Source organism: Aplidium turbinatum, chromosome 3, assembly GCF_918807975.1.
Source record: "Aplidium turbinatum chromosome 3, kaAplTurb1.1, whole genome shotgun sequence".
Lineage (NCBI taxonomy): Eukaryota > Metazoa > Chordata > Ascidiacea > Aplousobranchia > Polyclinidae > Aplidium > Aplidium turbinatum.
Window position 1 is genome coordinate 2991617 of NC_137474.1, and position 20919 is coordinate 3012535.

At 37.4% G+C, this 20919-nt stretch overlaps 2 protein-coding genes across 2 annotated transcripts; both read right to left on the reverse strand.

Annotated features, from left to right (window-relative positions):
* Positions 1-1556: 1556 nt before the first annotated feature.
* On the reverse strand, positions 1557-11411 carry LOC145766955 (uncharacterized). Its single transcript, XM_082578674.1, has 9 exons — positions 11274-11411; positions 8243-8382; positions 7742-7836; positions 6931-7061; positions 5858-6023; positions 5084-5217; positions 3748-4095; positions 3274-3398; positions 1557-2237 (listed from the first exon to the last, which is right to left on the reverse strand). Exons 1-9 carry the CDS (start codon positions 11338-11340, stop codon positions 2169-2171), a joined length of 1275 nt encoding a protein of 424 aa, XP_082434800.1. The 5' UTR covers positions 11341-11411; the 3' UTR covers positions 1557-2168.
* Positions 11412-14177: 2766 nt separating this feature from the next.
* LOC145766040 (thrombospondin-1-like) lies at positions 14178-20346 on the reverse strand. Its single transcript, XM_082577692.1, has 4 exons — positions 20247-20346; positions 19449-19811; positions 15849-15964; positions 14178-15173 (listed from the first exon to the last, which is right to left on the reverse strand). The coding sequence occupies exons 1-4, from the start codon at positions 20344-20346 to the stop codon at positions 15111-15113; spliced, it is 642 nt and encodes a 213-aa protein (XP_082433818.1). The 3' UTR covers positions 14178-15110.
* Positions 20347-20919: the final 573 nt, after the last annotated feature.

Consider the following 20919-nt stretch of genomic DNA (forward strand, 5'->3'; position numbering starts at 1 on the left):
TCTGTCAATCAAAAAGCAAAACAAAAATTATAGGCATGGCGTAGTTCAAGATCACCAATAGAAGAAATAGTAGCCTCATGTTGTTCACAAACATTTTTTCTATATGGTATTGATTATGGTGCAAATAAGCTCTCTTGGTTTATAGCAGACAAGGAGAGAGGCTGAGGTGAAATGGTCATTTTTTGCTCAAAGTGTTTTGCAAAAATAAAATGTTTTGTTTTGAAATGTTTTAAAACGATGGACATAAAAACACTGCTGGGATAAGTTATATGTACGTTTTAGTTTGAGTTTTTATAGTGCTCGTTTTTTCTCGCACTGACTAACTATTATTGTTGTACCATTTTCACAACAGACGAAATAAAAGTTTTTCTTATTCTCCTTTTTACGCAGTTATGATTAATGCTTTTTTGATATCAGGCTAATATTGATATGCGTGTTGCTCAACTTATCACGATCAACATTTTCTTGAGTATAAGCTACGGCAATGGCCTGGGATAAGTTGTAGCATAAATACAGTAAGGGGCTGTTCATGGAAGACGCCCACAGTCAAAGGAAAGGAGTATTTTGCAATGTGCGGACTTTTGTAGACAAGGGGTCAATATTTTGCTCAGTTGAAGACAACCGCGTCGCTCTAGTTGTGATTAAGTTTCCGGTCGTTTGGACTTCCGTCTTCCTTTGTTACTAGTGTTGGCTGCATCCTTACGTTATTTCAATAAAAGTTGTACAGACAGTGATTAAAAGAAGGTCTCGTACCCGGATTGCCACAAAAGTGCCCAGGGGTATGGCCGTCATCGGACCGCACTAGTATGAGCAGTTAGCATTTTTTGCAACTCCCGCTACAACCACCATTTCCAACTACAATCCTAAACAAAACCTCCTTCACTGTGATTCCTGCTTTAGTAATTGTAATTCTTTGTAATTGCATGTACACTTGCATTACCTTTATAGGAAGAATTGCCGGCCTGCAAGGTTGGTTGCTCAACCGATAATGGTTCAATTCCTGGTGGAGGAGACACAACAAAGATATTGAAAATTGTACCATTCAAGTTTTTTTCTTGTGTAACTCAGTTATGTATAAGTATCCGTACGATTATTGGCAGGTCGCAAGCATGATGCTACACAAAAAGATATCAAACATTATTCCAGACAATAAACCAACCCCTTTTTGAACTAATGTAATATCTGCAGATGTTGAACTATTTATATAAAAAACGCTGAGTTCCTTGTGACATCCCGTTTCCTGTTCACAAAGTGACGTCCCAACTAAGTCAAAGCGAAGTTAAATGAACGTGAAAACTAAGTTGGTTTCATTGTTGTTTGTTCAGTTTTGCATTGAGCTAATATTGCACCACGTACCTTTTATTTCAGTAAAAAAAATTCTCAAGCCATTCTGAAACATTCTTGTTTTCTTCGACAAAACATGATAAGATTAATTCAGCATAAACAACAAAGAGAGGTGTTTTGGCATAGATCTGACCTAAATCTTCTTTGGCAATATCGGTGAGCTTATGTCTTTCCCCTTGACTCTACAGCAGAACATTGCACAGCAGTTTGTTGTTCTAGATTTGTATTTACAAGTTTTCGACATTCAAAGAAACATGATCATTGTGATATCTTGGCATCGAAGTATAATAAAAGTATTTGGAATTAAGGTTGGACGCTGTCCATCGGATAATATTATTAGCCACATTTATTGCACGAGTTTTAGTTGTGTTTTAATTATTTGCAGCATTACCACTCAAAAAGTAGCAAAGTAATCGAAAACTGGACGAATGATGATAAGGGACATTACATTATGGGACGCGCAGCTGCGCTTTTCCAACCACATTAGAAAAGCCAATTGCCAATTTGACGACTCGCTATAAGCTTGTTTAAAAAAAAAACTTAACTATCTAAAAAACTAACTCCATTACTTTTGCACAACACATAAAAGTGCAATATTTTATCAGAAAAAAATGTACTGTGATCCTTCTGGTGTGGTGGATAAGTAAAAATCGGATGTAGTTTTGCATCCCTATGATTAAAAGTGCCCAATGATGATGTACAAAACAGCGCGGATTCCAATAAGAAACACTAAAAACGACCCGGCCAAGAGAAGTTGCTATGTTACATCGTTTCAACGCTATCACGAGGTTGTTGCTTGTTTTTCACGAGATGACTTCCAACGTTTAGGCTGCGCACCGCGCATTGCAAGATCTTGTCTGGATATCCAAGCCAGGACATAACCGGGACGATACCTGAAGAATAAAGGTCATACAGGTATGGTAATAGGTGATCATTGGATTAGGTTGGTTGGTTGGTTTTGAATCTTTATCCTCGAACTGACAAAGCCTTGATAGGTTATTCCTGGTATAAACAGACGTAACAAACAGAATAAACAGACGTTGAAGACGAGGTTATAATGTTAAATGTAGTGTTGTTGCTGGGTTACGTCTGTTTATGGTTTAAAAAAGTTACCTCTCTTCCCAAATTGTATTATTCCTGGTAGTTTCGCATACTTTCAGAGGCTCTTGACGCAGGGCCGGTTACAGAGATTGGCAGAGTGAAGTTTCCGATTTGTTGAAGTGTTGTTGCCGGGGAATTATTCCATTCACTAGGTGCCGCTGAATGGAAAGCAGTCCTGAAATGCGTTGCTCAAGCGCACGCCCCGAGAGTCGAACCGGCGCCGCGTGATCTTCAGCCGGGCGCGTAACCACTGAGCTAACGGAGAGGACGCTTTGTAGGTTTAGTGCTAGGTGTAGTGTCTGCTTTTGTAGGTTTAGGTTCGATACCCAGTCAGGTTATAAGAAAAACGGTTTAGGTATGATAATACTGTAGTGTATTTTTTGTCGTATTGAAGCTTAGTGGTTGAAAATTTACATTAAGTGGACGGGAAGGCAAAAAAGCCAATCTTCATGTCCACCTTCAGGCATGCCTGTGCCCTGCCATAGACACAGCCGCGTGCTCTTGAGTGGTGTCCAACCGGCCCTCTTTCAAGTACCGTATCAGGGCTCTCTCCACTAGGCATGGTATGATGTATTCATTCATACAGGCAGCATCATGATAACCTCAGTTAGCAAATCAGCCTTTGTCACATTGATTGAATGTGAAAAGTGAATGACCTGCCAGCTTATTTAGAACAAGACAAATCGATTTTAAACCAAATTGGTAGATTTTTACCAAAAAAATCTTACAGAAACAATAATATTGAACTTCTTATGGCTTACAAGCGAGAAATCGGAAACAAAAAAATTAAATTTTCAAACAACTTAAATTTCATTATTTTTCAGTCACCTGGAATCGGTTCTGCAATAAACACCTTCTGGATCTTGTTTGTGTACCTCTGCCACAGCGGCCACGGGCTCGGCAAGGTGTGTATCCAGACCATGGAGTCCACTCGTATCGACTTGAAGTAGGGCCTGAACACAAGAAACAAGTTAGAGTTACACACATGTTGCCTTGTGCATAATCTAAAACGCTGCCTGAAATAGGCTCTGTACACTCTGTATTGAGTGTTTTTGATCTCTTTAATGAATCTGCAGACATCATTGTTATTTTATAGTTTTGCTACTTATTTAAGTTCCAAAATGGTTATGGAAATATAAATTGGATTTACTAAAAAGAATATAGGCTAAACAACTTTTTTGAAAGTTACCAATGCATTTAGATTAGTTAGCCTACATTGCTTTAATATTTTTAATTTTTCTATCTTTATTGCTTGAATATTAGAGCTTTTTTGTGATCGAACAGAAGTGAATATTTGCTCACAATCGAATTGGTTGCATTCCTGGGTTTCCCGAGCTTGTCCCCCCAAACGACGACAGAAGACTTGGCTAACCGGAACACCTCTTCCTTGAAAACATTGCCGTGTCCTGAATTGAGTTCCTCCTTCGCAGGATTTTGTGCAATCGGAGAAAGAAGACCATGGACCCCATCGGTAGCGATCTGTACAAATCTGGATGTTGCATGTTTGCCTTTCTACGTCATTTCCGACGCACTGGTTCGATCGTTGACGCGCATTGGACCCGGACCAACAAGTCCGTCTTCTCGTTTGCGTTCCTGGATTGCAGGTGGTAGAACAAGGACTCCAACTTCCCCAGTTGTCAAAATAAGGGGCTGCAAAGACCACAAAGTGTAATAAATACCAAAACATGCCAACAAAAATTTAATGAAAAACCAGAAATGTTTTGTTAAATAGACAAAAATGAAATAAATTTTCTTTTACAAATTCTCTTGAATTTATCTCTGCCCTAAACTTCTCAAAAGAGCTGCATGGATGCCCAGAATCAAAAATTTAAAATGTTTATTCAATACTCCCCAGAAGTTCCCTATGCGTGTTTTTTTTTATCATATCCAGACTTAACCCCGGCAGAACTATTTGAAGATTTAGATTAAGTGGAACGGAAAACAAGACAGTGAAGCTTTGTGTCCATTTTCAAACATAGCATTAATTAGATGGTTTGCTAAAATACAGTGGTAGGCCTACACTTGTATTAAGTGTTAAATCAAGGTATTTTCCAATGACGAATCTATCCTTTGCACTGCTGGTCAGTCAAAATACTCGGGCCCCAAATTAAAACATTTTGAAGAAAAACACACTATATCCATGATCCAACAAATACAAGGTAATTTCTTTAAGTTCCCAAGCCCCTTGAAATAGTTATGGCATCTAAAATCATCTCGGATTCGGGTCTTAAAGTACTCTCTGGACCTTTTTGTCAGCGCTACTGCCCCGCTCTGATGACTCTGCAATTGACTATAGGTTGTTTGGAAATCAATAAGCGCTAGGAATTGGGTAAGTACTACATTCCACAATGGATGATTGGCTTGGCTTGATAAAGTCTTCTACAATAAGAGTTTCTAAATCAGGTATGAGATATATTTCAACATACACGTCTAGCTGTCGTCATTGAGCAACAATGATGTCATAAGCATCTACATGCAATTATTACGCGGTAGTAACATCATGGAATTTTTTAAGTTTCTTCTATTCAAATATTCTTATTCTGTGCATTGCAGTATTCACTGTAACATAAGATTAAGTAAACTACTGTATGTTTGATATAAATACATGCAACTACAAAAGCACAAATTTTCTTCTTACGTAATGGGAAGACTTGAGTTGCGCAAGTATCGAGGGGCCCTCGAAGAGGAGAGTCCGCTCTCGTGAGGGCAACGAGGCGATACGGCCAATTGATTGTGCGGGTAGGCCGTTTGGACGACCCACGGGATCCGCAACTGAAAAAAAAACAAGTGGTTCTTGAATTACAAATAAAAGTTGGTTTTGTTAATCTACAGTACTGTCATTTCGGCGACTAACTTTGTGTTAGCGACTTGGCTTTAAAAACTACCGAAGCTTGTTAGTAGTCAGAACCTAAACGGCCTTCAGGAATTACAATTATTTAATTTTTTTCAACAGATTAATCAGCTGTGATTTACCTTCCTTTTATATTATTTAATGAATAAATTATTTCTTCTCCGACAAGTTTTTATCTAAATCACACACATAATAACTCGAAGAAGAAAAGAATAAACTACTCAATACAAAAAATAGGAAAGAAACCTGAAAATTTCAATCAAAATAAGGATTGTACTGAAGATCATAGGGATGCGAAACTACATCCGCTTTAGGCTTATCCGCAGCTCTAGAAGGGCTACGTTGTTTTCTGGTTAACAAAATAATATGCTTTTTATAGGTTATATAAGAAGAGTGAAGTTGATTTTAAAGTAATTTAAGGCTTTTAGTTGAAAGCAAGTCAGTAGCAAAGCGTAAAAAAGTATCAAATTGGCAATTAACCCTTCTAATGTTGCAGGAATAGCGGATTTGCGCGTCCCATAATGTACTGTTCCTAAAATAAGATCACAAAACGAAACTTACTCAATCGTATTTTCTTCTACGAAAAAAGCCAGCTTTTCAAAGTTTAAACGGGGCCTTCGAACTCTGAAGAAAACTCTTCGGTTTAAGCAGGTTGAGTACTCAGGCAATTGATTGAACCCAAAAAACGTATTTGCATTCCTTCGAATTGCTCTTTTTTTTCGTCCATCTGTTAAAATCAATTGTGAAGTAATTTAAATGCTTCTGATGTACAGTAGTTCAGCTTATTTTAGTACGACGTTTCAACTGACTTGATTCTTTCGTGTCTGACTAACGACGTTTAATATTTGAACTTTTTTTGTGTCTTTCTCGAGCACGACTAAAGGATTAAATGCACAAATAACGGATCTTATAAGCGACCAATTATGTTACTCTCTAATTCTTGGATGGGCAACTTGCGGATCGGAGGCCGCCTGTGGCCCTTTTTCACTTTTTGTACGTTTTTTTCTTTTTACCAAGAAAACGTTAGACGTGAAACAAACGCCTTAATCGACCGATTTTCTTAATCGTTGACCAATCTACTGCACTATCGATGCATCCAACCCTAAGTGTCGCTCCATGTCTCGATTGTATGTTGTACAAAGGTATCGAACCGACGTTCGTCGAATGTTGGAAAAATGATCTCAGCATTCGGACAAGATCGGAAATGATTTCAACATTCGGACAAGATCGGAAATGATTTCATTCTTCGAACACGTAGCGGGCACTGAAGTTACCAAAGAAAGCAAATCTTGACCCCAACTTAATTCTCCTTCCAATAAAGCGCACATGAAAGAAAATCACTCTCCGGCCGTCTGTTTTGCGACGAGAAAACTAAAGCTTTTTCCACTCAACTGGTGTGAAATAAAGTATTATTACTATTACTGGAAATAGCCGCAATATGGCACTTTTGAGCACAACAAACCCTTTTTGGAACGTTGACCAAGCATAAAGACAATTTTTTAAAAGCTTATCCAATAGTTTAAAAAGTTAAAAACAATATTAGGTAGAAATGTTTTTCACAACGACGTTAAATTTGATATAGAAAGTTTTTTAAGAATAGATCCATATTCAATTAAGCAAGAAAAATCTCTCACTTCCTGATGTCTCGTCAATAATTCGTTGGCTGAATCGTTGAACACATTCTTGAGCAGCCGGAAGAACACCGTTATCGCCATTCACAAAGTTCGTAAGCTCGTGCTGCCAGCATTCTTGCGTGTCATCACCTCTGTAATAGCAGTTATCAGTAGCGCTCACAGGAGGGGTGAGGTGTTGGGCCACAGCCTCTCTCCGCCTTGCCAAAATTTTTATTCTTTACATAGAACTATAAAAACAGAACACACAGCATTGCGTTTGTTAACCATACCGGTGTGAAGTCCCGGAGTCCCCCTGCCGTTACAAAATCCTGCATACGCCACTACCAGATATCTAAAACTCTAAATCTTCATCTGATCTTACAGATAAAGTGATAATTCCTAGCTGCATCAAACAAACCTAATTCGAAATATTTTGAAACGAAGTGGAATTTTGCTTTGACACAAACATGGTTTGTCTTCTGCTATATTTAGAATAATAAAAATGCTTGATCTATATAGCGCTATGTCCATTGCAGAATGCGTTGCTCCTCAGCGCTTTACAAAGCGGACAGTGTCAATAAGGTTTTTTGTAACAAATTTTCTTTCGTTCACATACAATTCATTTTCAACCCCCTTATATAAACACCAAAGGACGGTAGTTCAACTCTCACCATGCACAGAAACGAAGCAAACAACAAGAACGGCCTTCGATTGGGTAAAGTCGTTATCAGCAGTGCAGCACTACAAGTAGAGCCTGAACTCTTAAACTGTGAGCACCTGTGATCAAACCACTGTCGGTGATTTTCATAAAAAATGATTTTCAACAACTCACTTGCAGAACGCTTGATCTACGTCGTTGTACCACTCCGAGTCAAAGACACTAAAATCCACATTAGTTCGCCAATCATAACCCAAGTCGGCGGGTACCTGCAGCAGGAAACAGTTATTGTGCATTTTAAAATAAAAATGCAATAGATTGAGTTTGTTTCGCAACTGAAGATGGAACGTTCTTTTTTAGCCTGATGTTGCAGGTTAAATAAAGGTGTTTTTGGATTGGGAAAGCGATTAATGTGTGAAGGTTAAGAAAATTGTAACCGCTAAATATAATGTAAATAAGCTTACAACAAAAAATAACCAAACTTATCAGATCAGAGTATAGGTTGAAACAACTACACAGAATGGACATGGTCTTAATGACGTCAAACAATAGGAATAATGCATAAACAAAGTTGTAGGAACAAATTTACGCTGTCAACTACTAGATGACGTGATTTAGATTTACGAACATGGTTGGGACTATTTGGCCACCCTGTCTACCACCCTGCTAGCATACCAGGGCTTCCATGCATCCTGTAAAAAAGTTTGTCAGTTTTGTTGATTCATCGTGGGTGAGTAACGCGCGTTTTCGCCTATCGTGTAGGTCTTCGTCATAATGGAAGTCATCTTCTACGTCCATCAGATGGTGGCGGCACGCTGTAAGAAAAAGCTGTTGATTTAATTTTCTTGATTTGATGTAGGTATATTTACAATATTACCATGACTACCTGGAGCCATCAGTAGACAAAGAAGTCTTTTATGACAATTGATTTCAACATATTTCTACACTTTTGCTTCAGAGCAAAGAATCATTTATGTCTTGGGGTTAAATTTCATCCATCAAATTTATTAAAAAAGAAAATACGACTAAAAACAATGGAGGAAAATTCATCCTCCGGCAGTCGGCAAGGAGTAAACGAGATCAAAAAGTTTGAAAAGCTCTGACCTAGTGACTGAATCACCACCTAAACTCGGCAAACAAAGTAAATTGTTGACCTCATAGTTAGCTTTATTGCCTGTGAACCATTTTTGTTTTGTAAAACTGTATGCAGCATACAAACGCGATATAGGAAGTACTGAAACACAGTTATTAGCCTACTTTATTAATGTTGAACATTGAGATTGGTCATATGTTGATATGTCAAGTTTCTGCAAGTGGAAGACGTACTTAGTTTTTGTTATACTCAGCAAAGTCTTAAACTCATGTTCAGCAAACGTTTGGAAAACTGTACTGTCTTCATCTTCAGTGCTATAAATGTGAGATTACATTTATAGTGAGATTACATTTAATGTGAGATTACATTGTGCGATTGATCCGCACCAAAACTGGGCGGTAGCCCAGTAACGTACCAAGAAATAAAATGTTAAGGGAGCAAAAGTAACCGTTGGGTAGGCAAACGTCATTGATGATGATGGCGTATGAGCGATCTTTCCAGGCTAGATTGGAGGGCAGGAAATCTTCAGCCACTCAGCAGTCTCGTCGTCCAGGATTCTCAGACCATGCGCACCGTGTGGAGGCCGGTGGGTTAGGCAGTGGTGGATGACATGGTCTGCGGTCTGTTCCGTGGCACCACACTCGCATTCTGATGAAGGAGCCTGGCCCCACTTGTGCATGTCCGAACGAAATCGGCCGACGCCAGTTCGCAGGCGGTTAGGCCTGACCCAGGCAAGCCTTGTGAGGGACATCCCTGGTGGGCGGGGATCGGCGTCGGGTATGAAGTCACGGAGCGTGGAGGTGTGATTTTGCCACTCCGTGTTCCACAGATGATCCTGAGCTTGCTGGCCGTAATGCCCTCGGTGTTCAGCTGCAGTACGGTGGGTCGTCGGTACTTTTCGACAGAGGAGCTGCCGCGCCCTAAGGGCGTTTCCCTATCCACCCTGCGCTGAACCTGGGCCTGGTTTGCTCGAGTGTGACAAGCTTCGCTTCGCATATCTTTTTTTCTTGAAGATATGGTACTGACGGGAGGGACCACGAGAAGGTGCTTGTTCGATTAATGTGAGATTACATTTATAGCACTGAAGAAGAAGACAGTACAGTTTTCGAAACGTTTTCTGAATATGAGTTTAGAATATACATTTTAAGCTAAGTTTTCTTTATTATATGTCATATCTATGCGTTTGTCTGCTTTTTGTTAGGGATGGATGACATTGAAGAAGAGATTGGCAACACCTGGATGAGAATAGCGAAAGACAAAAAGGTGTGGAAACATAACAGAGGCCATCTGCCAGCTGGCATGACTGGCTGATGATGATGATCTAGATCAGCGGTTTGTAACTCCCGGTTCGCAGCAACTTTTGTGTCGGTGAAAAGTTGGCTTCAGTTGTTCAATTTGCTCCATGCATCACTTTTTCGCTTTGTTGTTTCGGCATTTTTCTTTTGTAGGCATTATTTTTCGCCATTTCTAATGTTGTCCTGTGAGATTAGGCTTATTTTAACCTCATTTCTAGCAGCGGTGTTTCTCAAACTGGTCGTACAAATAGTAGCGGAGTCAGAGAGTTGGAGCACTTCTTCACGTGTCCCATGTAAAATCGAAAACATGAACTTTTTCTCCGTTTTTACACAATTTTCTGGCATTGCTCGCTTAATCACATTTCATTGACCTAAAAGTCCTAAACCAGCGGCAGAGGAATCGCGTGTTTTCAGCAGTTGCCTTAACTTGAAACGACGAATAAATGACATTTTTAGCTATTTTTTGTTCTAATGTGGGTGCTTTGTGCACAAGTATTTTGCTTTCAAATTTGAGCTGTCCGATAAGCAATTCTCCTCGTCAACTTGGAAATTAATTGAGAAGATCGCAATTTGCAATTAAATTAAACCATGATTAAACAAATTTGCAACGTCGTTAAGAAGCAACGCTATGTAGCTGTTTCAATTTCTTTATGGTTAAATTGGCTCAGTCTAAATTCTGTTAGCGTTATCATTATTAAAATCACGAACCGGCACCTTTTCGAGTGCCGTACCAGTGTGTTCTCACCACTCCACTATGCGGCCGATTTTTACCAAGTATTGAATCAGCCAGCAAACGTTGCCTATCGTTTAACAACGTTAACTTGAAATGATGCATAAATGACGGTTATGCGTCAATTCAAAGCTGATAATTCAAAGTGGTCAATTTAAAGTAGATGATTTATTTACGATAAAGACAATAACCCTAATCCTAACCCTAACAATAACACTAACCCTAACCTTAACCCAGGGATATATGAAGAACAGAGATTTTTTATTCAGAGATCCCTGCCTTAAAATTTCGTCTTTGAATCATCGGCTTTGAATTGTCGTGATACCATAAATGACATTTTTAGCTTTTTTCTGTTGGAATGTGGGTGCATTGTGCTCAAGTTTTTTGTTTTCAAATTTGAGCTGTCCAATAGGCAACGCTCCTTGTCAACTTGGAAGTTAATTGAGAAGATCGCAATTTGCAAATACATTAAACACAATTACCAGGTCTTTGAGAAACAACGCTCTGTGTAGTGGTTTCAATCTCTTTATGGTTAAATTGGTGCAGTCGAAAATCTGTTAGCTTTGTCATTATTAAAAAATCACTCACCTTCATACTCATGGTAAGAACATACCAACACCAATACCACCAACAGCAGTGAAAACGTAGATGTCATTATAAAGTTAAAACTTGTTTCTGTACGTTCTGTCTTTGCAAGCAAACAACCTGGTTTAAGCTAGAAAAGCTGAAAACAGTTTTAAGAATAAGTTTAATAAAAAAAATAGCAATTTCAATAAAAACGCACTTTGAAGAAAATCAGAGATTTATGTTTTTGCTATTTTATCTTCAAATCTTCAATCACTGTTCATAAGTTGCAGTGGACCAATGTTTGCAGAGTCGCCAGAGTGCAACGTCTGCAGACATTCAATACAGTATAAAAATACAAATTTTTGTATGGTCAGTCTGTTTCACGTTACACCATTACTACTGAGTAACTACAGATTTGTGGCAGCATATGCGAACACTTCTTTGCATCCCACAAAAAAACAAAGTACAACATGTTGTTTGGTTTGAGCTCAGCAAAAGTGTTGCCAAAAATTAACATATTGAACTGAAGTTGATGCCAAAACATTAAATGTTAAGTCAGGAGTTCCATATCTTTAAGAGAAAGGGAATGATCACAAATTCTGGATACGACTACAATTTCTATTATTTAAATGGGGACTTTCCAAAGGCCAAGCCCATTCATCTTCAAGTCAACAGATATTTGGAAAACTCTTTTAGTTTCCTTCATAAAAACGTTTGTGCTTCGTCATGTTCCTTGTGATGTCATCATTAAATTAACGGCCAGCGCAGGAGCGCTTTCGGCAGAATATCACAAAAACAACTTTGTGTTTCATTATTAACCATACAGCTATTTTTTCATGCCGTCCACTTTTTTAACCTTTCTTTACTTTTTATTTTTTTAAGCGCAGTGTTTAGTTTTTGTTATTACAATAACAAGTCAGGAAAACAAAATTTTCAAGCAAGTTGTGGCCAAATGAGCCTAAACACCGCATTTTCCTTTTGCATTGCTTTTTTTTAAATATGAGGCAACTCGTTAGTTCGTCTTGCCAGGTATCTTCATCTATGAAAGCCAAAACCATTCACACTGTGAGTGGCCTGTCTAGAAGGTGTTGTTAATTATGTGACTTCTCGTCTGCCCCTCTCCGCACTCACGGATCCCACTCTCTGTTCAGGGCACACGCTCTAATGCTTCAAGATATAGTTTTCCTAACTTGTTACTATAATAACAAAAACTAGGCGCTGCGCTTAAAAAGTTAAATATAAAGAAACTTTAAATAAATAGACAATATGAATAAGTATTCACTCAGTGCTCATTAGGAAAAATGGGAAAAAGTTTGTTATGGTAGAAACAACGACAGGATTCTGAATTGTGACAAGGAATATTTAGTGCCGCTCTAGAGTCTACAGTCACTAAGGCTTCTTAGCAACTATTCTGTTTTAATTTTGTATAATAATTACTTCTCATATTATTTTCCTTGACTTATTTTTTATGTTAAACGTAAGAGCTCCCGTAAAGCACTTTTTTAAAGTTTTTATCTTAATCTAACCTGGTATCGAACCGAAAACTGTTAAAACCAGAAACTAAATTACAAAGCACTGATGGAACAGACTCTAATAATAAAAGTGTTATGCTGCATTTATTGTCGCTCTATCTACAACAATTACGATATTTGAACGAAAGAGCTTATTTTTGATTTTGTATCATATTTATGATGTCTCCACATTATTACTCGACTTTTCCTCACTGCATTAGCTCTCTCACAAAAATCACAATTGGTTTCGATTTTTTAAGTTTTCGGTAAGACCTAACCTAGAATCAAACCCAGACCCATCAGCGCTAAAGATGAAGGCGATGACACTCGGTCATTAACTTGATGGAACAGCCCCGTCTGACTGAATGCAATACTCGCTTATTTATATCTCTGAATAGCTTTACTGCTATAAGAAAAATCCTGATTTGAAGCTCATTTTTTAGACAAGTGCACTAAATGCGTTTATTGGATGATGCTACAATTCTTTTAGCTATCGCAACAAACAGAAGAAAACATTTAATTTGGTTGAATTTGCGAAAAGCGAGTTTGAATGGTTGAAAAATGAATTAAATGAGTTGTTTTTCTTTCCTGATTATTTGGAGATAATCGCTTTTCGCGAAAATGCTCCAATCACTTTTTTTTTATTAAAAAACAAGTGTTTATGAGCGCGCAGAAAGCCGTTAATGAGGAAAGCACGACTGCCTCTGCCATATATGGGCGTTCGATCGTGATTAGCCGCAACACAGCCGGAAGCGCGGAATAAACCAACTACATTGCACAATCTTGATGTTGCAGAAACAGCAAAACTCACATTGAGCGATCACGTGTTTTGCTGAGAGATGTGATTGGTGAGACATTTCATAACTTTTGAGTGATTTGATTTTAACTTTGAAGAACAAAGTTTATAATAATTTGCAAATAAACTACAGTTTCCATGTTTTGATTATTCAATCTGTTATTGCATATTCAATTTTTAATCAATTAATCAAATCTCCAATTTGTGGAAAGCATCACATTTGATTGGTTTTGAATCTTTATCCTCGAGAGTCGAACCAGCGCCCCTTAATCTTGAAGCTTCTTCGTTCACGAAGTTACGCGCTAACCAATGAGCTATCGGGCGGACAAATATTTAAATTGAAATGCTTTAAAAGTACGTTACTTTAAATATTTCACTGTTGATTTACATAACAACCGCTTTATAAGCCAGTTACATTGATAGAGCTTAAATAAAGTCGACTTTACTTGTGTTGTGGCATTTTTGCGTGTCGAAATCAGTTACTGAAAATCCAATCCAGATTATTTGCTCAGACAGCACAAGAAACTGCTCCTCAGATGCGGAACTAGATGAACAGTTGCGGTTATCGAAAACAGCTTTATTGCATTTTGCGCATCAAAAAATTTTTGCCGTTGGCAGAAAGTTTTATCCATTGTTATTTTTTTTGCAGCTTACAATACAATATATAGAATGAGTTCTTGTTCCCAGGTAAACCATCATAATCTAATTCGGATTTCTTCAATAGTACTGGCTCCTTGATCCAGTTGGTTAACTTTATTAGTGCAGAAGAACACGTCTCAGATAAATAAATGATGCAAAAGTATAACTTTTCGACATTACAACAAAATAAACTAGTGCAGTTTTAAATCATTCTTGAACAATTCAAGATATTTGAAGCAAAACAAATTAAAATTAAGCTATCACTTTCAGTGCTTGTTTACGACCGTGCTTAAACACTTTAATCAAAAAATTATCAGCAAAATTAAAATCCAGTTGTTTTGCAAGAGCTCAGTAAACGTGACCAATATATGGCTTTCTCTAATTGCTCTTCACTCGTCATAGAAATTAGAAAGTACTTGTTACATCATGCACAGTACAAACAGAAAAAAACAATATCTTGTTTAAAGATTGGTAGTCAGGGTATACAGAAGTTTATTCTTTTACTGTGGCGTACGTCTAAGGAGTTTAAATCATGGGGATGCGAAACTACGTCCACTTTTGGCTTATTCGCCATACTAGAAGGCTTAAGTTCTTTCTGATTTACGAAATATTGTACTTTTATAGGTTATATACACTTACGTTGGACTAGTCAACTTGATTTTTAAGTAATGTAGCATTTTTTAAAGCAAGTTTTTACCCATACAGTAAAATCCGTTATTTTTACATTAATTTAACATCTGCAGACGTTGAATCAATGTTAAAATAATGGATTTTGCTGTTTGCATAACGAGACGTAAAAGGTTGTCAAATTTACAATTGACCCTTCTAGTGTGGACAAAACAGCGGAGCTGCACATCCGGTAATATAATATCCCCGTACGTTGCAAACACTGAGTTGGAATGATCATCATCGTCAGCATGCTTTGAAACAAGTTCTGGTGTCTACGAAGGATCCAGAACACTTAGATGGCTGAACCTGAGAAAAGAATAAATTGAAAATGTATTGTTAAAAAGTAGCTTGCACCCAGTGGCTTACAGAAGTGACTTGTTAACTATAAAAGGCGTAGCCTTCTGATGAAGTCGTAATTGTTTTAGACCGGTAAACGACCCAGAAAAGGGCACTTGTTCACATGCTCTCAAAAGCTGGAAAAAATCTAATTTTGGTCATTTTTTGAATTTTTTTTTTGCTTGTTTAGCTCGCTCAAGCCCATTTTTTAAAATTAATTGGCAGCATTAGGCACGGAAAATTTCAGCAGTGTAGTTTAGCTATAGAAGAAAATTGGAACAACTCAAAAAGATTTATAAAAACTTACTGAAACATCACATAACACTATACAAACCTTCAACAAACAAATTTTTAAATTAGTTTGTTTTCCTAAAAGAAAACTCTTTACAACGTAATTTTAATTTGAAACTAAAATTGCAACTCAATGTTTTTCGAAAGAGTAGGCTTATTCAATTTAAATTAAAAGTTTTTTTCTACAATTAATTTAACAAAGGTGGGTATGAAAGAACACTACCTTTGTGTGACGTCACACACAATCAATACATTTGTTCTTGTCATTAAAAAGATTAAAAGTCATCCTATAAGATCCACTCGGCTTGGAAATGAGGCTCAAACGATTATTGAGGCTCATCTGTATGAACTTACATTTTTCTTTCCTCGTTTACAGTTTCGTGTAAAGATTTGACGACCTCGACCACATCGGCCCCTTGTTACCGTGCAATCACCAAATCGACTCCATTGTCCCCAAGAAAGAAGAGAACCTAAATATAGTTTAGATTTATCTAGAGTGTTTTTTATTTTTCATCATTTTGTGAATATTATGTTTGTGCTGTTTAAGTTCACCTTCAGCAAAGCTCTTTATAGCAATAATGATAAATTAGCACAAAAGCGGATCCAAGTAGTCTTAGGGGAGGTGATTTGAACAACATACAATGATATGCAAATTTACATTTATCGGACCTTGCAAATATATTGTAAATAAAATTAGTTGGATCTTCCGCTGTATAAACAGCGGTATAAAAGTAAACTTAGTCCGAGCTGAGAAAGATAAGGTTTCAGCCACAATGAGCCTTCGACACTAAGAAAGTAGGGTTGCCAGTTCATTTCTTTGGACCACTTTTCCTTCAGAAGCTACGCCCACCCAATTTATTACACCCTGAGTATAGGCGAGTGGTGTTTATCAACAGCCAGTTTAAGCCGGGTGTCGAACAAGGTTTGCATTATTCGGAAACCACTACCTTATCCGTTTTGCCATTTCACCGCATGTACTGATACAATTAATTACAAATTTCGTGGTTGTTATCATTATTTTAAAATCATTGTTATTGTTAGTTTATTTAAATAGCTAATAATATAAGTAAATTCACAAAAGGTCTATACGCAATAAACATAATACAGCAAGGACACAGCTACTAGGCATGTGACGCAAAGGTTGAAGGAATTGGAAATGTTTTGTCCATTAGAAACCATATTAAAAACTTCATCTCGATAGCGCAGTCAGTTGATACACATTTGAATAAAGAAACTACTGTACATCACCGAGCAAGCTGATTTGTTGCGTTTGAGCTACACATTTCCAGGACAGCTATTTACTCAACGGCACCTAGCGGATGGAATTAGTCACTAATAACAGCACATAACAGTTTACAATCTCAGTGAAATAACTGCAGCTGTTGTCACTGGTCAACAAAAGAATTTTTTTTTCTTGTTGCAAGAGATGTTTTGATCGATTCTGAATGAATTTTAGCCACTGATTCCAAATCTGCAATCAGATTTTTTCTGCAATCTCTAGTTTTGATGCATTACACCAGTGGATATTTTGAGGCTTGCAGCATTTGGTCTGAAATTTAAAACAAAATTCCAACTATTTAGTTGGAACACCCAAACTTTTCAGTATTCTATTTAGTTCTAGTTACCACGGCAGTTAACCTCGATTTACAACGATACGATGATTGGTTTTACAAATGCCAAAAAAAAAAGTTGATTCTTTTTGTTATATTTGTGGCATATACTCATTCCCTCGTCAGAGACGAAATATAACGCCATTCGTGAAGCGGGCCTACAAAGCTTATTTTCAAGTTCCTCTGGGAGATCAAGAGAAGAAATGGGCTCCACATATTGTCTGCCATAATTGCGAAGAAATCCTTAGACTCTTAGAGATTGGACAAAGAAAAAACATAACGGACTTCCTTTTGGTGTCCCTATGGTGTGGCGTGAACCGAAGGACCACTGCACTGATTGTTACTTTTGTTTGATTAACACCAAGGGCATTGGCAGGAAACAGACAAAATATTTCTTATCCAAATATTCCTTCCGCTATTCGACCTGTCCTTCACTCTGAAATGTTTCCACCTTCAGTATTTAATGGTTTTGCATCTTCCGATGATGAAGAAACAGACTCTGAGATTTACCACGGCAGTATGGAATGTGAGTATACTAAGGAAGCAGCTGCAGACTCAGAAGGTTCTAATTCTAAAACCATTCAGAAATTTAACCAGTCAGAACTAAATGACTTGGTGCGAGACTTGGACTTATCAAAGCAAGCTGCTGAGCTTTTAGCATCAAGGCTCAGTGAAAAACACGTATTGGACCGTTCCACAAAGGTTTCGTTTTTCAGGAAACGAGATGAAATGTTTATGTCTTTTTTTTTCAGAGGAAAAGCTGTTAATTTACTGCAATGATATTCCAGGCCTTCTCGTCCAACTAGGAGTTTCTTCATATGATTCAAGTGAATGGCGCTTAACCGCTTATTTATAGACAGTTCCAGGCGAAGCTGTGACAGCTTTTGAAGTGTGTTCTTTTGCACAATGGTAATGCACATGGAGGAGTTCCAGTTGGTTATTCAACTGTCTTAAAAGAATCATATGATGATAATTATTAAGATAGTCAATTAGTCATTGACTTGCTGAAATATCATCAGCACAATTGGATATTATGTGCTGACTTGAAAATGGTTGGTTTCTTACTTAGTCAGCAAAAAGGATACGGTACACAAAGTTTCCATGTTATCTTTGCATGTGGGACAGCAGAGCTAATGACAAGCATTGGACCCAAAAGGATTGGCCCATACGTGAAACACTTGAAGCCGGCATGCCAAACATGTTAACGATCCGATTGTAAGTAGATACAAAATTGTTTTCCCCCCTCTTCACATCAAGTTGGATTGATGAAATAGTTTGTGAAAGCTTGAAGCCCTGATAGCGACTGCTTCCAATATATTGTTCACACATTTCCCTCCATTTCATACGAAAAGATTAAAGCTGGTGTTTTCAATGGACCACAAATTCGAAGCCTTGTGCGAGACCAACAGTTCACCGATAAGATGAAAACCAAGAGAGAGCAGCAGGGTTGTCCTTTGTGGATGTCATTAAAAACTTTCTTGGAAACAAAAAGGCTCACAACCACGAGGTTCTTGTGAGCAAAATGTTCTTTGCTTTCCGCGACTTAAGATGCAGAATGACCATTAAAGTTCATTTCCTATTCAGTCATCTGGACAAATTTCCAGAAAACTTCGGAGCTGTCAGTGACGAACAAGGAGAGCGGTTTCACCAGGATCTTATGAAAGTAGAAGAACGTTACCAAGGCCAATGGAATCGACACATGATGGCAGATTACTGCTGGAGCATTAAACGAGACTTCCCTCAAAAAGCTTACAAATGCAAGAACCTCAAACGCCAATTTTTGCCCAGCATGTTGTGTGAATTTCGCTTTCTATTTTCAGCCAGTGAACTTTTCTCACAACATCAAACTTTTAAAGGAGCTTATTTATACTTGTAATTGCAATAGGTCTGCATGCAGTGCTATGGTTGGTACTGTAGTTGTCAAAATGATTCGTTTGTTTTGTACTGTATATAGCCTATATAGTTTTTGAAAGTTTGTTTACGACGTTTTTCGAATGATTTTGTAATGTTTTTTTTCAATATTTCGCTGCATTTCTATCAGTAAATATAGATCTAAGCTATAGACAAAACAGTTAAGCAGTTATTTCGGTCGTAAAATATGTTTTTTTTTCCCTATTCATCAAAATATAATTTTTTTGAAAAATATTCAGATTTTACTCAAAAAAAAAGAAAAAAATAAAATTTGCAAAAAATCTAGAGCTTCTAGACCAAAAATAACGTCATATTCAGATTCAGCACCCCAAAATTACCCAAGACCAAGTGAATTTGAAAATGCAACAAATTTTTTGTTGACGAGTGTTGCCTATGAATTTTACGACATAGATATGATTAAATATTTTCTTACAATCTTCGACGTTGCATTCTGACGTTTCGATGGCTGTACCATTGTTTGCTTCACAAAAGGTCTCGTTAACCATAACTATCGCTGCGACTCTTTTTTTGAAGCAAGATCTTGTCCTCTGTTTGGTACCAGGTCCACAAGACTGAGAACAATTAGAGAAATCTGACCATTCCCCCCATGAATAGGGTGATCCTAAAGAGCAATTTCGACGGTTGCAGGAAATGAATTCTCGAGCTTCACCGGGACAGTCAGTTGCTCTTTTTCTGGGGTTGACACCAGAGCGGCACCCTCTTCGCCTTCTTTTAACCCCCTCATCACATGTGACAGAGCATTTGCTGAATCCTCCCCAACTTCCCCAAAATGAAGCTGTCATACAAAAATATATAGATAAAATTTTTTAGAAGTAATTGATACCAGTTGCTATCATCTTAAGGTCCATGAAACCCCAAAAAAGGGCCTTGAATGCATTCATGTTAGAAAGAAATACTGAAATAATATATCTAAAAGTATTTTAATTTTGTAAAAAGATTATTTTAAGTCATTTTTAGAGTTTTAACTTTAACGTCTACGAGGTTTTTAAATGAGTCAAGAGGTTTGAAAACCCTTGTTTTAGGTTCTACAAACTAGCTGGCGTATATTAGGATACACAAAACATATAAGTTTTGATCAATTATTTGATAAATAGTTCTATTTGTTAGTACGTTTGATATTGATATAACACAGTATCATTATGGTAGCTATGGTTGGGATTAACCGATGTTTGTGGATTTTACTAAAAATAAACCCTATATGTAACATTACCGGGAGGAAACTTTTCCTTCTGGCAAGCGTTGAGAGGATTCCGAAGTGAAGAGTCAGGTCGAGTCAGAGCCACGAATCGTGATGTAAATCTTGGGCCCATTTTAGTCCGATTGCCTCTTTTTCGATCACAGCTGCATGCAAAACATTTATTTAAAAATCTGCTCAAGCATCATGACGCCATTCCATCTATTTGTTTGTCATCAACGTGTCATAGACAAAACAAGAAAGTACCAAGTTTTACAATGTGCAATTTCCAACACCCCACATGGAACGTCGAAAAACAACCAAACAGTGTAAAGGTTAATGCGCGTAGACTAAAAATTATATCGACTTGTGATAGTGCTGAAATGTATTCTGGCTATACTTGTTGAGATGCGACCCTTTGTGTACAACTGTATGCCTTTTATTTTTTTATTTTTTTTCTAATATGGACATTCTTGTCTAAATACTGAGAGTTTTGGGTGTTCATCAGGACAATTATCGTTTCTATAGTACCAGTTGCAACGCTCATCTGATGAAAGTGAAAGAATTTATTTGTCTGATGCAAATAAATAGCAATAATATATATTGGGTACTAAAGGGTGTGTTTGTTTGTACAACAACCATAAAACAATATAAGTTTGTCAAACACGTGTTCGAATCCCAGACATGACACTTTTTATACATTTTATCG

Excerpts from the sequence above, each read along its gene's own strand:
- LOC145766955 (XM_082578674.1), bottom strand. The coding sequence starts at position 11,340 with ATGACATCTACGTTTTCACTGCTGTTGGTGGTATTGGTGTTGGTATGT. Across the intron at positions 5,218-5,857 it reads GTAGAAGAAAATACGATTGA|TTGCGGATCCCGTGGGTCGT; the intron begins GTAAGTTTCGTT and ends TTTTTTTTTCAG. Across the intron at positions 3,399-3,747 it reads GGAATGCAACCAATTCGATT|GCCCTACTTCAAGTCGATAC; the intron begins GTGAGCAAATAT and ends TCTTGTGTTCAG.
- LOC145766040 (XM_082577692.1), bottom strand. The coding sequence starts at position 20,346 with ATGGGCCCAAGATTTACATCACGATTCGTGGCTCTGACTCGACCTGAC. Across the intron at positions 15,965-19,448 it reads AGAATGCAACGTCGAAGATT|GTTCTCTTCTTTCTTGGGGA; the intron begins GTAAGAAAATAT and ends AACTATATTTAG. Across the intron at positions 15,174-15,848 it reads GTAAACGAGGAAAGAAAAAT|GTTCAGCCATCTAAGTGTTC; the intron begins GTAAGTTCATAC and ends TTCTTTTCTCAG.